This window comes from Gymnoscopelus braueri, assembly GCF_963280865.1.
Source record: "Gymnoscopelus braueri genome assembly, chromosome: 23".
Taxonomy (NCBI): Eukaryota; Metazoa; Chordata; class Actinopteri; order Myctophiformes; family Myctophidae; genus Gymnoscopelus; species Gymnoscopelus braueri.
Genome location: NC_137625.1, coordinates 26,704,181 through 26,720,362, shown reverse-complemented (window position 1 = coordinate 26,720,362; position 16,182 = coordinate 26,704,181). Strand labels below are relative to the sequence as shown.

General features: G+C 39.2%; 1 protein-coding gene across 1 annotated transcript; it reads left to right on the top strand.

The window, feature by feature from the left end:
- Positions 1 to 11,066: 11,066 nt before the first annotated feature.
- On the top strand, positions 11,067 to 16,182 carry LOC308080074 (uncharacterized protein). Its single transcript, XM_080421806.1, has 5 exons — positions 11,067 to 11,702; positions 12,553 to 12,682; positions 13,160 to 13,242; positions 13,800 to 13,996; positions 15,657 to 16,182. The coding sequence occupies exons 1-4, from the start codon at positions 11,655 to 11,657 to the stop codon at positions 13,917 to 13,919; spliced, it is 381 nt and encodes a 126-aa protein (XP_080277932.1). The 5' UTR covers positions 11,067 to 11,654; the 3' UTR covers positions 13,920 to 13,996; positions 15,657 to 16,182.

Here is a 16,182-nt window from a genome sequence, read left to right as displayed (position 1 = left end):
TTGGACATATTTCTGTCCAGTCTGCAACTGCATCACTGTTCACTTCCTCCCTAGTAGGCTACTGCAGGTGTAATGCAGGTAATCAGTGTGTTGCCAGATTTTGCAAAAAAAACAAGCGGCCGGGTCTATGAAAACAAGCCCAAAAGAAGCAACTAGGCTCAGGCCCATGATAACGTCTGCAAATGGTTTACATACTCTTTCCGAATGTCTTACGCATCATTTGCTAAAAATGAAGAAAAAAAACTCCCTACAAAACTGCATTTATACCACTATATGAATCATTTCCAAATGATTTCCTACACATTAAATTACATTATTTAATGATGAACAAAATTGAGTATAAATAATGTTTTAATGTTTTTTAAATAATGTTTAAATGAATAGTTCACTACTTACTAATACCTTATAAATGATTTGTAACCGTAGTTATAAAGGTTTTAGTAATCATTTACAAATGTCAAACAGGTTGTTAATGATTTGTTAATAGTCCACAAACTGCTTATAAACGTTTATAAATGCTTTATAATGGGTCATTATTGTAAAGTGCTACCACTTTGGGTAGAGAGTGTTCCTTCAAATCCATACTTGTCAGAATGTTTTATCATATTTAATAAAGGGAGCATACATTCAGTACAGAAAAAAAACACCAGTGTTGGAAAGTAACTAAAGTAACTTAACGGAAAAAGCAATATTACCTTTTTCCAGTAACTAGTAATATAACTAATTACTTTCACATTTTGAGTAATAACCATTACAGTTACTGTAGGAGCCAAATGGGGTTTTTCTATTTGTATTTGAGCACTGGATTGGGTGATGGGCGTATTGATAGGTTTGATAGATGTAGGTACCGCATTGGCACCTTGATGGTGGGAGTGTCTCTGTGGGTGGTGTCGTGTATTTGAGGCAGTAAACTGCGTGCTAGCAGGCTGTTAGTTGTAATAAAATGGAGGAGAAGAAGAGACGTCAGGAAGATTTAACATCAGACAACACATCAAAAAGAACAACCTAGATACAGGCATCGAAATTACACAGTAGAGTCATAGGGTGATTTACATTATTTCAAAATAAAAATAGACAGAATGTTTCACAAAATCAAACAAGAATATCAGTATTTAGAAACGTGTCGGCTTAAATCACTGCGTAGTCATGGACCACATGACGCTCGTCTGACGATAACGGCAACACTGGGACTATTTAAAAATAAAACAAGCTTAAAATATAAAACAACCCAGAAAATCTTATTCGCAGAGAAAATACATAGAATGCTCAACAAGCCAAATGTCCATTTATACTGTTTGACTAACTAATCCATGACTTGAACCATCAAAGAGGAATTAAACATTATATGGGTGAACGCCAATCGACAGGCCTACAGTACTCACACGTCGCATCAAAATGCATTCCTCTTCCAAATCAGTGAGCAGGTCTCTCTGTTAACCTTACACTCTAGGATAAAATATTACACAGCAAATACATAAAGCTGACAGAATACAGTTGAAATATACATCACACTAAACGATAACACTTCTCCCCACCATTGTCCCCCCACGCCGAGCCACCAACTTTGTAACCAAAGACCATTTAATTACATAATGATAACTACCAACGGAGGTGCCTACATTGATAACAGAAGACAGTGTTTCTTCAATGAAATAATAAAACACAAAGTAAACTCACATTAAACACCAGAGACCAGAAAGTGAAACAACAAAATCCTCACATCACACTTTTACGCACGGCAACAAAAACACTGCTCCGTAGTTTAAACCACTTTATCACCAAAAATACAACCTCTCTCCTGCATTGTTCAGTGTTCCCATCCGATAATGTTGCTGTTGTCGCCCCCACCTAAATGTCCACGCACCTCAGCAGAAGGGCTGAGCGCAGTTCCAGGTGGTATCTTGTCTTCCAGCCAAAAGATAGCCTCTCCAATCTCACAACGCCTCCCCCCACGGAGAACTACGACCAGCAAGTTCTCCGCTCCGCCGTTCCCACAGCCAAGCGCTCCGCTTGCCACCATGAGAAGAGTAGTTGTGTCGTGTACCCATCTGAGATCAGGTCATGAGTGGCCGTGCAGTCATCAAGAGATCCCTCATCGTAGGTCGCGCTGACGTCTCCATGGCTTGCTTCCGTGGCGGTCCTCCTCGTCGTAGGAAGACTCCCATGGATCCAATCCTCCTCACCGGCCCGCTCCCACGGCAACCTCAAAATACACAGGTTCTTTAATCGAAGCACACACCCGGAAAAGTGAGCACAACGATGGAGCTGGCTCGCCATTAATGTCGTGTATTTGAGTTTGAGGCAGTAAACTGCGTGCTAGCATGCTGGTAGTTGTAATAAAATGGAGGAGAAGAAGAGACGTCAGGTTTCCAGGTTTTGATCATGATTCGGTTTATTCAGCATTCAAACAAACATCATAGTAACAGCAGAAGGAGCCGAAGCTCCCCCCAGCCTCACGGCTTGTGGCACTACCCTCTAACTAGTCACCTACAGTCACTCTTTATACTGTTTGATTGAATTGATTGATTGAAATTTTTATTAGGCAAAAGAATGTAAAACAACACAGTTACATTTATAATGCTTTTGTCTAAAAGGTCCGGCCAAAAAAGTCCTTGCGGACTTGTTTCCGTTGGGGTCCTTGAATTAATTTCATAGACATATATAGTAGCAACCAAACAGTTCAATCAACATGAAAATACAGATAATACAGAAAAAATACCACTATGTACAAAAAAAGCATGAAAAAAAAAAATGGACAAAAAAAAGTCAACCAATCATGTACAAAAAATAAATACATTTATATGAAACACTCTTTATGATGGAAGAAACCATAACTTTAAAAAAACAAATTTATGGTTTTTTTTAAAGTTATGGTTTCTTATATAGGGCTATGCACATGTGTCATGTGACACTGGCCAATCACAGTCCTGAATAGACTGTGATTGGCCAATCACGGTGCAGGGTTTGTTGTACAAATATCCAAACCTCACTTGTACATTTTTGGCCAATCACAGCGCAGGATTTGTTGTACAAATATCCAAACCTCACTTATAGGGGCGGTTTCACCGCCCAAAAAAAAATGTACAAAAAAGAGTCGTCTGTCTACAGGGAAACTGGTACTAGCTCCTCTTTAGGCCTCCAGAAAGATGAGTTTTTAGGGCTGTTTTGAATGAGCCCAGCGAACTGCATTTTTTGAGGGATGGGGTTAGACTATTCCATTCCTTGGTGGCTGTGCTATAGAAGGAGAATTTGCCCATGTTTGTTTTATGGGTGGGTGGTACCAGATTGTTGTTTACGCTCCCTCTAGTTTTGTGGCTGTGGGTGTCACTAACTTTTTCGAGGTATTTATACAGATATGCGGGTATAGGGGGCATTTCGGGCAAATCTGCATTTACAATTTTGAAGACCAGTCCCATTTTTAGTTGTTTAACCCTGTCTTCCACCCTGAGCCAGCCTAGGCTGGCAAAGTGAGTGGAAGAGAGGTGGGTCATGGGCCCCAGTCCGAGAAGTAGTCGAATCAGTTTGTTTTGGGAGGTTTGAAGCTTAGTCTTCAGTGACACTGAGGTGTTGGAGTACCAAGAGGAGCCAGCATAGTCAAAAAGGGGCTGAATCAGGGCCCCTGAGAGGGTCCTGAGGGCCTGAGGGTTGACAAAAGAGGAAACTCTGCCCATAAATCTGGTTCTCTGGTTTACTCCTTTGACCTACACTCTAGCAATCATTTCAGCTGCTGATACCTAACCTGTCAGTCATTGGCTTGGCATCAATGGTGCTGCAAAGTAATTAAGTACATTTACTCAAGTAAACAAGTGCTTACAATGCACAGTACAATTTTTAGGTACTTTTACTTTACTTTCAATTTTTGTTACTTCTACTCCACTACAATGACAGCATTTGACAGCTTTAGTTACTTGTTACTTTGCAGATTTTATTATTAATATAAAACCTACAGTAACCACATACAGCCAATCTACAATGTGACACGTTATGAGCTTGTAGACCTGCTATTTTCTGAAAATGTGAGTACTTTTACTAAGGTACCACCACATTTGTATATTTCAAGCTCCAAAAGTACCACCCTCTCACACACGCACCCACCCACCCACCCACCCACCCACCCACCCACACACACACACACACACACACACACACACACACACACACACACACACACACACACACACACACACACACACACACACACACACACACACACACACACACACACACACACACACACACACACACACACACACACACACACACACACACACACTCTCTATAAACAAGTAAGACGCGCGAACGCGGGAAGCGAACGCAAAAAAAAAAAAATATATATGAAAAAAAAGATTTAAAAAAAAGTAACCAATAAAAAAATAAAAAATAAATCCCAAAAAATCTGTGTTATAAGGAGCATCTTAGAAAAATACAAATTCACAAAAATAAAACTTTGAATGTTTTTGAACAATTCAACAAAGTGTTTGAAGTGCCTGTTTCACCCACTTCCGGGGGGCGGAGCCAAAATCCGAGCCCGAAGTATTTGTTCGTAGACCCCCACTTAGGGGGGGTAGAAAAAGTTTCGGAGCGATTCGGGCACTTTTCATTTAACATGGGGTTTCAATGGGGAGTTTTTAGGAGCCTTCTCCGGGGCGTGGCTTCCGGGGGAAGGGGCGGGCTTAAACGCAACCTTGACAGGTGTGTTAAGTTTTCAAAGACCTTTCATTTGATGTATGGTACGTCTAAATTGGACATTTACTTATGTCAGAGGAGCTGCAGGCAGGCAGTGCACACAGACACACACGGACACACACACACACACTCACAAGCCGAGCACGGTTTCATAGTAAGCTCCACTTGCGCGGAGGCGCGCCTTCGGCGCGCCTCCTTCCGCTGCGTTCGCAACCATCTGAAATAGCTAGTCTACAAGCTCACTGGAGCATCAGCTATGCAAGCAGGTGTGTTAGTGATGACAATTAGGAGAATGATAACAGGTCCCAATCTGATCAACCGGAGGCAAGTCTGCACCCACACACACACAACACAAAGACAGACATACCAAGTCAAACTGAATTTGTACTTTTTATAACTACTATTTTTTGGCCACATTGTTTCTTTATAGGAACAATATTTTCTAGTTGTGGGCTCGCTGCAGCAGAGGCGAGCACACTATTGATATTGTCACTATTTCTATATTATCCGCAAAAGTTTGGCACCTAACTACTCCTACATACTTTCACTTAGAAACTCCATTCAAACTGTAAAAAATCCAGCTTACTGTGGACATGGGTGCTTGTATTTTTTTTTATTTTTATAAATAGTAGTTTTTGAAATATTTAACTTTAAACACCCCAAAAGGTCTATGGGAAAGTCAGTGTTATTTCAACTGAAAACCCCTTTTTCTTTCACTTGTTTGCAATCATGTTACTTCAGCATGCTTTAACGTACAGACTCCATTTAAACTGTAAAAGGTTGAGGTATAGTATGACTTCCATTGCTGTGTTTAACTTTTTGATCACTTTTATACTTTTGAAGCTATCCCACTTTAAAGAATGTTGTCATTTTACGTAAAGGCCAAAAAGTCATGCAATACAGTATTATAGTGTGATACAATCCTCCTATAATTTGACAAACCTCTGTCGTCCATGGTGTCATGGTGAGGCTGCCCGGTTCTCCTCACTGGCTGGAGCAATTGATCTGAATTTGCACACAGCCATTGACCATTACGATCTGAACGCAACTGCGAAGCCCGTTTTTCAATTTCATCAAATCTGAGCTTATTATTAGCGTTTATGTGTCAAACAATGGGAGATCACACTGCGCAGGGTTGCCAGGTTTCGTGCGAGAAACAAGCAGCAAGGTCTATGAAACAAGGCCAAACGAAGCGAGCCCTACAAGCAACAAGGTCTATGAAAAGAAGGCCAAACAAAGCGCCTTCACACATATACATTGCGTGGGCGCGACGGGACGCGCGCGAGGGGAGGCGCAATAAACCCACCTTTGCAACTACTTTCACCTGCGCACTTCACCGGATATGGTCTAGTCTCTAATAATGCATGAATATGTCGCCACTTTACTTAAAGTTCTCAAAGTCATGTTATAGCATATGGTTTTAATGCGTTATGACACATTACAGCACTTCTCTATGTGCCTTTATAACTGACTAAGTTATGGTAGTTATAAAGTGATTTTCCACTGAGCATAATAATGCATTATGACCAGCAGTTATAATATGTTATAAACTTGGTTATAAGTTGTTATACATGATTATAAACATTTATAACAAGCATTATAATGCCTTATAAGGGCATTATAATGCACTATAAATGAGCTTATAAAGCATTATAGAGGCAACCTTCATGTTAACGAAAAATCAAACAGTAGACCTTTGTTTGTAATTAATTAATAATAATAATAATAATAATAATAATAATGTTACTGTTACTGTATTATATTTCAAATTGATGACAATGAAATGAACTTGAATTTCAGGTTTATTTTCACATTACAATTGTACAGGTGTTTTCTGTACAAACTTCCACAAACTGCAGTTTCAAAAATTATCAAAGTTCAGTTCACTTCATGCTGATACACCATGCAACTTGTCTTCCACTGCAAGCAAGAACAAAACATGTATTACCATGTGTGAATAGATACATTAAAGTTGATTGTAGTCTTACTACAATTGAAAGACTAAGCACCAGTTAGCATATACAAGGTATATGGGATCATTAAAATCTAGCCTACATATTTTAAATGTAGCTCTATATACCCTTCCTCTGGTTGCATTTCCTAAAACCATCCCACTGCATCTGTGATCTATTGCTAAATAGATCTGGTTCTGGGGAATCGATCTATACATTTGGAGGTTTTCTTGTACTCGCAGCTTTTCTACGCCCCATACGGTCTTTTGTTTGTTTGCTGTGAGTGTTGTTATCCGACAGTTACACCAACATTGGTTACCTATCGAGTAATCGCTGGCAAGGGCAGCTATAGACGATGTTCTAACTCTGGCAGTCAATGAGTTAAAGAAGAATCTGAAAATGTCAATGACAGTTGATAAAACATAAAATCATCAATAGGCTATGTTAAACATTTTATCATTCATTTGTTATTCAAATGCAAGTTACTAATAATAATAAAATACACTAATCCTGTATTAAAATTGGCTTAAGGGAGGACAGGCGGGCGGTTGGACCACGCCATCACACTCATGTCACCATGACTCAGCCAAAACCAAGGAGTTCCCAAAACAGCTCCGCCCAAATATGGAGTGTGTTGTCAATGTGTCATCATGGCATGAGGCACAAACAAATCACTCATCTCCATATATGGCCACAAATTTGGCCATACCTATGTTTGGCATACTAATGACATCAGGCATCTTGATTTATGGCCATAAAAAAAAGGGACTGACAAACTCTAGATGTTCGGGCCATGTAGCGGCCCGAACCTCTAGTATTGTACAACCACAACATCACTAATAAATTCAATAGAATAATAGACTAGAAATATTGTGATAAACTCACGTCATAATGCGACGCGTTGTGAGCTTGTAGAACGGCTATACAAAAATGTCCCTTTTGAGTCTCGAGCTGCGAAAGTTTGGGAAACTCTGCACTTGTGTGCAGTCATCATAATGGTAACAGGATAGGTGGGCACCAAGGAAGAGTGGGCACCTCAGTGTTAAATTGGCTATTTTGTCCAAAAGTAACAAAATGGAATATTTGGAAAATGCATGTGCACACAAATAAGAATTCTAAAGTATTAAGACAATATAAAAGCATGCACTGATTATCAAAACAGGCCAGGTGAGGACGTGTTCCACAGAAATAAATTAATTGTCCCAAAACGGAGCCTTTAAGTGGAGCTGATTAGCTAATAACATAACAGCAATAACTATTATAAAAAAGTTAAAACAAATACAGCTCCCCACACATCAAGTGTCACAGAGAGGGTACTTAGAGTGAAGAGGGGCAAGTCTTAACTTGGCCCCTCTGCTGAATTGAGTGGCTTCCGAAACAAAGACACGTGGACCGGAAGTGGAGGGCTGAGGGCGGACCTAACGGCCAATTATCCATATTCTAATGGGAGGTCCCCCCAGAGTCAAATTCAAAGGAAAAAAACAGCAGAGGGCGCTGTTTTTTCCTTTCTTTTGACTATGGGTTCCCAGATTGCACCCCCCGCCTGGTGTCAAGCAACCATTTACCCGGCTGGGGTGCCCATGTCCTCGATGGCCCGACTCCAGCCCCCGTCCATGGTGGCTTGTCTTCCCTCCAGCCAGGTCTCCATCCTCTGCCATCGGTTTTTCTCCACAGCGTTCTTCTCTCTGCACTGCTCTGTCCCACTCTGTACTGCAGCTTGCCTTTTAAAGGCTGCACCCAATTAACCAGGTGCAGGTCATTTCCTAATCAACTCTATGGACACTGCAAAACCAACCCTGTCACATTATACATGATTAGAACATGCTTAAACATTCGACAATTAAGGTCTAATATTTCTACAATTGCTACAAATTGCTACAAAACCATTTTGGGGCATACACAAGAAGTTGAAGGATACATTTAAGTCTGATAATGATGTACCGTGCATGTTCTCATCATGTATACTTTACATTACTTAACATCATTTTACTAATATTTTATTTTGTAACATTTTGGACAAAATTGGTAATTTTTCATTGAGGTGCCCAGATGGCCTGTGTCACTCATCTCCCTCATATTTTTGCTATTATTGTCACATCAGGCTTCATCAGATTTATAACTTATATAATTCCTAATCAAGCCATGATAATTAAATAGACAGCCTCCCTGCTGAAAAAACCAGCACAAACCAGCTAATGGTGGTTGCTGGTTTTAGATGGTTTTAGCTGGTATTAGCTGGTCTTAGCTGGTCTTAAGCTGGTTTAGATGGCATACCAGGCTGGACAAGCTGGTCAGGCTGGTCAGGCTGGTTTGCCAGTGTAGTTGGTTAGCTGGTCACTAAGCTGGATTCTGGTCTTTGCTGGTCAGCCAGCTGGCTGGCTGGACTGACCAGCAAAGCCAAGCATGGTAGCTGGTCTTTGCTGGTCAAATGGGTGGACTGCCCAGCAAAGACCAGCTTACCAGCTAGACTTAGCTGGTCAGATGGCTGGACACTGGACAGACCAGGAAAGACCAGCTTAGCAGCTGGTCAAGTTTGGTTAGATCAGTGGTTCTCAACATGTGGATCGGGACTCCCAGGGGGGTCCCCACGTGATTTGGGGGTGGTCCCCAGATGACAGTGAAGTGATAATTTAAGGACCTTTAAGACCTTTTTAATGCTTATTTGCATGTCATGTAAATGTGTATTTTTTGTAAACACTGAATAATTCCAGTAAAGTATATTTTAAAAAAAAGAAAAGAAAAGTGTTGAGAACCACTGGGTTAGATCACTGTTTCCCAAACAGTTGGTTGGGACCTATTTGTCCCAGGAAAGGTCCCTTTTTTTCCCGTTTCCTACAAAAATATATTATATTATTCTTTCAAAAGATTTCCCACCCACAAATCTAAAATCTTCATAAATAAAAAAAATATATTTAAGATTTCTCAAAATAATTTAATTAATAAATAAAAAAGAAGAAATTCCATCAATTAATAAATAAAAAACACACACAGTGAAAATAGCAGATCTACAAGCCCGGGACGCGTTGTGAGCCTTCAGATCTGCTATTTTAACTGTTTGGATCCGGGGAGACATCATACCTGCCAACATTAGACTTTGAAGATTTTCTTCAGTTACAATTGCCCCAACCAGTATATATACAGCATATTATTATTATTATTATCATCATTATTTTATTTTTTCTTGTCCTTTTCTTGTGATGTGACACAAATAATATATGTAATAATAATTATTATTATTATTATTAATATTAGTTTTAAAAAGGGTAATAATAATATTAATAATAATAATAATAATAATAATAATAAATTATTATTATTATTATTATTATTATTATTATTATTATTATTATTATTATTATTATGACAACATGCATCCAATGACTTATTTACTTAATATGGCAAATGGCAAATAATAGATGGGTTTCCGCGCGACGTCATCACAGAGCAGAGTGTGCATTCTGCGCATGCGGGAGGTAGAACGACCCGGAAGTGCCATTCACTCTATTGTTATTTTCGGGATTTAGATAGGCATAATGCTGCTATTATAGGCAGAATAGGCATAATGCTGCTATTATATACAGACAGATCCAACTTCCGACAAATCATTTTTATTGAGTAAAGAAGATATTACAAACTGCATCATTTAATCTACTTTCATTAAACCCGGTGAAGACCATTTATTTTATCAATGTACAGTGGCCAGAGATGCTGCGGGTAATAGCGCCCTCTACAGGCTCTTCCCTCCACTGCGCGCGCATCATCCTCAATGTTTACAAACGGGAAACCCATCTATATGCTAGATTGATTCTAAATAACACTTGGTGACCAAAATGAACAGATCTAAAGATCTACATCTTGTCGCAATTCGACACGTTGTGAGCTTGTAGATCTGTTGTTTGTTTTTTACAAGCAATGCATTCTGGGCCATGAGCAGTGTTGCCATATCTGCTTATTATAAGCGACTTTGGTCTTGTTTTTCTGTAAAGTTGCTTGTAAATATTGGTAGTTGCGGGTTGCTTTTTTGGGGGGGCTTGTTTCTAAAGTGTAGTTATTTGGGCTTGCTTCCATTTAAAACATTTGTTTAAACCAGTTCTCAAACATTTGCATGTCAAGGTCAAGGTCTTTTTTCAAATTAATGTCTTTTTTCCGCAGACCCCCATCTGTTTCAAATAATATTCCAAATATTTCACCTTTTCTTTTTGAAAACGGCAGATCTACAAGCTCACAACGTGTCGAAAATGCGACGCACGGTGAGCTTGTAGATCGGCTATTTTCAAAGAGCCAATGTGTGGTTTAAAGTGCAGACTTGTTTTCATAGACCTGGCTCCTTATTTCTCTCACACAATCTGGCAACACTGGCTGAGGGCTCGAGAGATTGGCTCGCGACGCAGCGGGAAGATGGGAAGACTGTAAGGGTCTAAAGAAAGTTAGATAAATTGTGTTGCTTTGGATTCATCAAAAGAATTATAAACCGGCTTCAGAGAAGATAAAAGAAAGAAGAAGAAGCGGCGGACATTTTAGGTGAGTGTTGACACACAGAAATACTATTTATGTAGGCTTTTTAGCCTACTATTACTGTATTGAAGTGCGTAGGCTGCATGTCTGGATGTTTTTGAAGTCAATCACAAGTCATCATGACCCAACTCTATGGTCAGGACACATTGTTTAGTTATTTAATTTGTCTTGATAAAGGTATTAAGACAATAATTACAAGAAATGATAGTGGGATATACAATATAATTTATGATATAGGCTACTGTCTGTACTGTGTGTGTGTGTGTGTGTGTGTGTGTGTGTGTGGGGACACACGCTTTCAGTGATGAAGCTACAGAGTGTTTTAATAGCCTATCTCGTGAACTCTGAACATTAATGATTCGCTTATCTCTCTGTGTGTGTGTGTGTGTGTGTGTGTGTGTGTGTGTGTGTGTGTGTGTGTGTGTGTGTGTGTGTGTGTGTGTGTGTGTGTGAGAGTGAGAGAGAGAGAGAGAAAAAAGAACCCAGGAAGAGAGAACCATTATGTGTTTTGCCACCCCCCTCCCACAAAGAGAAGAAAACAGTTTGAAGGTAAAGTGATATTGTTTTGTTAAATATATAGTAATCATTACTTGTTCAGTAACAGGGGTCTCCCAGACTCTCCACCTATTTAGTAAGCCGAAAATGCATGTCCAGGAATACCAAATTTAACCAATCAGAACTCATACAGGATACAGGATAAATAAGTGCAATTGGAAGTGATGACACAAAGAAGTGGGCATACACAATTTGAAACTGAATTGTCTACTTAATTAAAGAGATGGAGAGACCCCTGCTTTAACCCATTTAGACCAGGAACGCATCTGTGTAATTTTTTTGATTTATTTGGCTATTCAAAAATAGCAGATCTACAAGCTCATAGCGCGACACCGAGTGGCGCGCTATGAGCTTGTAGATATGCTATTTTTGAATACATATTTTTTAAAGCGAACATTTGTACCTCAAATCTTTTTCCTTTTATGTTCAAAAAAACTTTTAGGATTTAGAGAACATTTTTAGAATCGGCCTCAGGTCTTAATGGGTTAAAGCTGCACTATGTAACTTTCCTCTTCTTCAAGTGCTGTAACCTTTTACCATTGAGCTAATAGAGCCTGCCTGCTTGCTCAGGTGATACATTGAATCTTGACCATGAGATCAAAATTCATGTCAGATCCTGTCTGTGTCTAGGTGAGAGCAGGGAGACGAAATACAACCACCCCAATTGTATAAGTTATATAGTATTATTTGTATTAACATACTCTAACATACAGATTGTATAAGTTATATTGTATTAATATACTCTACGATACAGATTGCATAAAATTACATTTTATTCCACTTAAACTTTCTAACAAAAAAACATCTTGTTTAATCCAAAATATATCACTTGCACTACCTTTAGACTCTGACTCGTCTGAAAAAGGATGGAGATGCTGTTGTACCCCAAGCTATCCACGACGAAATGTCAAGTACAGTCGTACCCAGAAGAAGGCCAAAGAGTTGGAGCTGGACCTACAGCATCTTAAAACTAAGTAAGCAATGACAAATTTTAACGAAACATTTGCATGAGTTTGCTCTTCTCTTTTTGTATATATCTATATGTTGGTTATTTGTTCTCATGTTCTTTTTTACTTAGATCTTGACCACAAATGTTAAAAAAAAACATTATATAGAAAGCATGTTATATGGAGTGGACAGATGCTAGGTTCATTATTAAACTGGTATCCTACTAAGGCATACATCAATTCAGTTTTTATTTTTTATTTTTCCGTACCCTGTTCATGCTTTAAGATGCAACAAATTAGAGATTGCAAAACAGAAACTGGAGGAAGGGCCCCAATATAGCTCTGCAGCAAAGCCTGACATCCCTGCTGCAGATAAGCAAACCAGTGACAGCATAGGTGTGTTTAGACAGTGATACTGTTCTATGGAAAATGGTGACAATGTGTACAATATAAGTACTGTGATACTGCCAAAAGGAGCTTAAATATGATTATCTACATTTTCAGTTGCAACTCCCTCCGTTTCCTCTTCCCCTGAGTCAGACGATTTGGCATCGACACCTGGGATGTTTGACACCAACGGTGACGAGGTATTGAAGAAACATACTGTGTAGGACAGTGGTTCTTAAAAATAGGGTCCCCAGGGGGTTCCACAGTGTCCCCAGCTAAATAAGAAACAGTTAAGCACAAAAGCACTATTTCAAAAATAGGCAACGTGTCATGATGCATCGTGAGCTTGTAGATCAGCTATGTTTAGCTATTTCTGAACTATTTTTGAACAGTTTTGCCTATGGCATGCACAAAATAGGGATGCCAGGCATAAAGGGTTATTACCAGCTAGAATGTAATCCAATGACAATGTACTGTATAATAATTAATTTAACTCTCCCCACCTACAGTATAGACAGTTGTAGAATTCTGTACTAAATCTAATCCAACAATTAACATCTTCTCTATTGGAGGTCCATGGCACCAACTCTTTTACAAATGGGGTCAACATTTGGGGGTCCTTGACATGAAAATGTCATTTCTTTACAGTAAACTCTGTTTGAAGTGTGCCTGCTTTTGTCCAAAATGAAAGTCTGGGAAATGTCATGGTAAAATGTGTTTTAATTTCTAAAACATGTCTTGTTTTCTTCTGTTTCAGGTCCACATTGGCTCTGGTGTGTGGCTCCAAAAGGAGATCTGGAAGATGGTGGCAGCAAACACCAAGGACTCCCTGTTCATGAAGGAGCTTGCTGTTGCCATTTGGGGAACAAGAACCTGAAGACCACGAGCCTTACAAACAAAGAATGCCCCACTAGCAAGGGCGAGGTCAAACCCTCCTGACCCTAGGACTCAGAGGTATGTTTACTGAGGGGTGGGGGTGGGGGGGGTTTCATTATGACTTGATCTCATAATTCAATCTGTTTTGGCTCTGTGCATGACTGTAGTTCTCTTTTCCAGAAGGTGGAATTCCTGTTAGCGTTACTGTTCATACCTTCATTTGGTTGTCTCAGTGGCATCAATTTCAACCAGAAACACATATAGAGATGTTGGGTGTTTCCAATGTATATCTGCTGCCGAGCCAATCAACTGAAGCTATGAAAAACTGAACGGGAAATGGGAATGTCACCTTCTGGAAAAGAGAACTACAGTCATGCACAGAAGCCTATTATTAGTTTATTATGCAAGTCTTATTAGTTTATTATGCAAGCCTTATTAAGCTTATTAATCAATCATAAAAGAAAATACTCTATTGTAATAAAATAATCGATTTTAGGGCTGAAAAAAATGCCGATCTACAAGCTTGCAACTTGTTGGACGCGTTGTGAGCTTGTAGATCAAAAAAGTTATCAATAGAATAATCGTGTAGAATAATTGATAGTGGCAGCCCTACATGCATGTGTGGCAGGGGTAGCTTTTTCCCCCCAATTGTTGTTGTCCATTGTAGCCATCTGGCTTATTGCCTGCCCACTGCCCACCCACCTTTTCCATTCAAATGCATTTTCCATAACTGAAACAGGGGTTTAAAAAACCACTTCACCCCATTTTCAATTCATCTTCATATAAGTGGTCCTCACTAATACACATTTTAAGATGGCACCATTTATGTCTACTCACTCTGTGTTTCATTGATGGTTCGTGGACAGTTTAGAAACCTGCCTACCTTTGACATCATCGGTAGGCAGGTTTGGTCATTTTGAACAACATTTTTAACTTTTTTATTTGTTAATTATTAATGCAAGAACAATGGCTTCTACTTCTGGCATGCAAACTTTCCAGGCAGAGACAAACTGTAGTTTCTATTAGCTTGGAATTTCCATTGGTGATGTCACTGGTAGGCAGGTTTCTGAACGAGTAGACAGAAATATTGCCATTGTATAATGAACATTAGCGAGGACCAGTTATATGAAGATAAGGTTGAAAATGGGTGAAGTTTAAGTTACATTAAAGGATCTACACCATGAATTTAAAAAATATATTTGATATTTAATATCATATGGTGTATGTCCCTCATCTAAGAAAAATACAAAATCGGAAAAAAAACACTTTGAACATTTTTGAACAATTCCACCAAGTGTTTGAGGTGCCTGTTTCACCCACTTCCGGGGGGCGGAGCCAAAATCCGAGCCCGAAGTATTTGTTCGTAGACCCCCACTTAGGGGGGGTAGAAAAAGTTTCGGAGCGATTCGGGCACTTTTCATTTAACATTGGGTTTGCCATCATTAATGTTTGTGACATCAGAAACATTTCCATTCTGAGATCGCCTGTTCAGACACGCCCATTCTGGAAATCCATGAAATGAGAAGGAATGACTGAATTTTTTTAAAAAAACATTTTTTGGGGTACAAGAGACACTGGGGACCCCAAAAAATACAAAAAAACAAGAAAAAGGTGATTTTCATGGTGTAGACCCTTTAAGTTATTCTCAAAACATCACAATTCATACAACTCACCCCATGCATGTCTAAGCTAATTATATTTGTTTTATTGGTGGGGGTTCTTGTTTGTTTTCTTTCAGACTGTTTCCATTGGTGGCTGGAGGGGCAGATCATTAATGGGGAAGATCTCACAAAGAGGAAGAAGGCCATGGGGAGATACATTTCAGAAAAAAATCCAGGACATCAATAGAAAGGACAAGAAATTGTGTGTCTGTGTATGGGGGGGGTGATATGGGGGTAATGCGTTATAGCGCCACCAGCAGGCCGATTTTTGCAAAAACATTTTTGGCTACAACTCTTGCAGATGTTTTCCAAACATCACACAAATCGGTATACAATATCTCCATAGTCATGTGATCAAGACAGATCTGTCAGATTTTTCATATTCTCTCACTCTTTTCCAGTCATTTGAACACTGTGTGTGTGTGTGTGTGTGTGTGTGTGTGTGTGTGTGTGTGTGTGTGTGTGTGTGTGTGTGTGTGTGTGTGTGTGTGTGTGTGTGTTCCTCAGGTTGAAGTTTATGAATGTATTTGTTTATTTACATAATTATTTGTTATTTGAATGTTTTTTAGGTTTTTTATAAGAGTTTAATAAATTATTGTTATT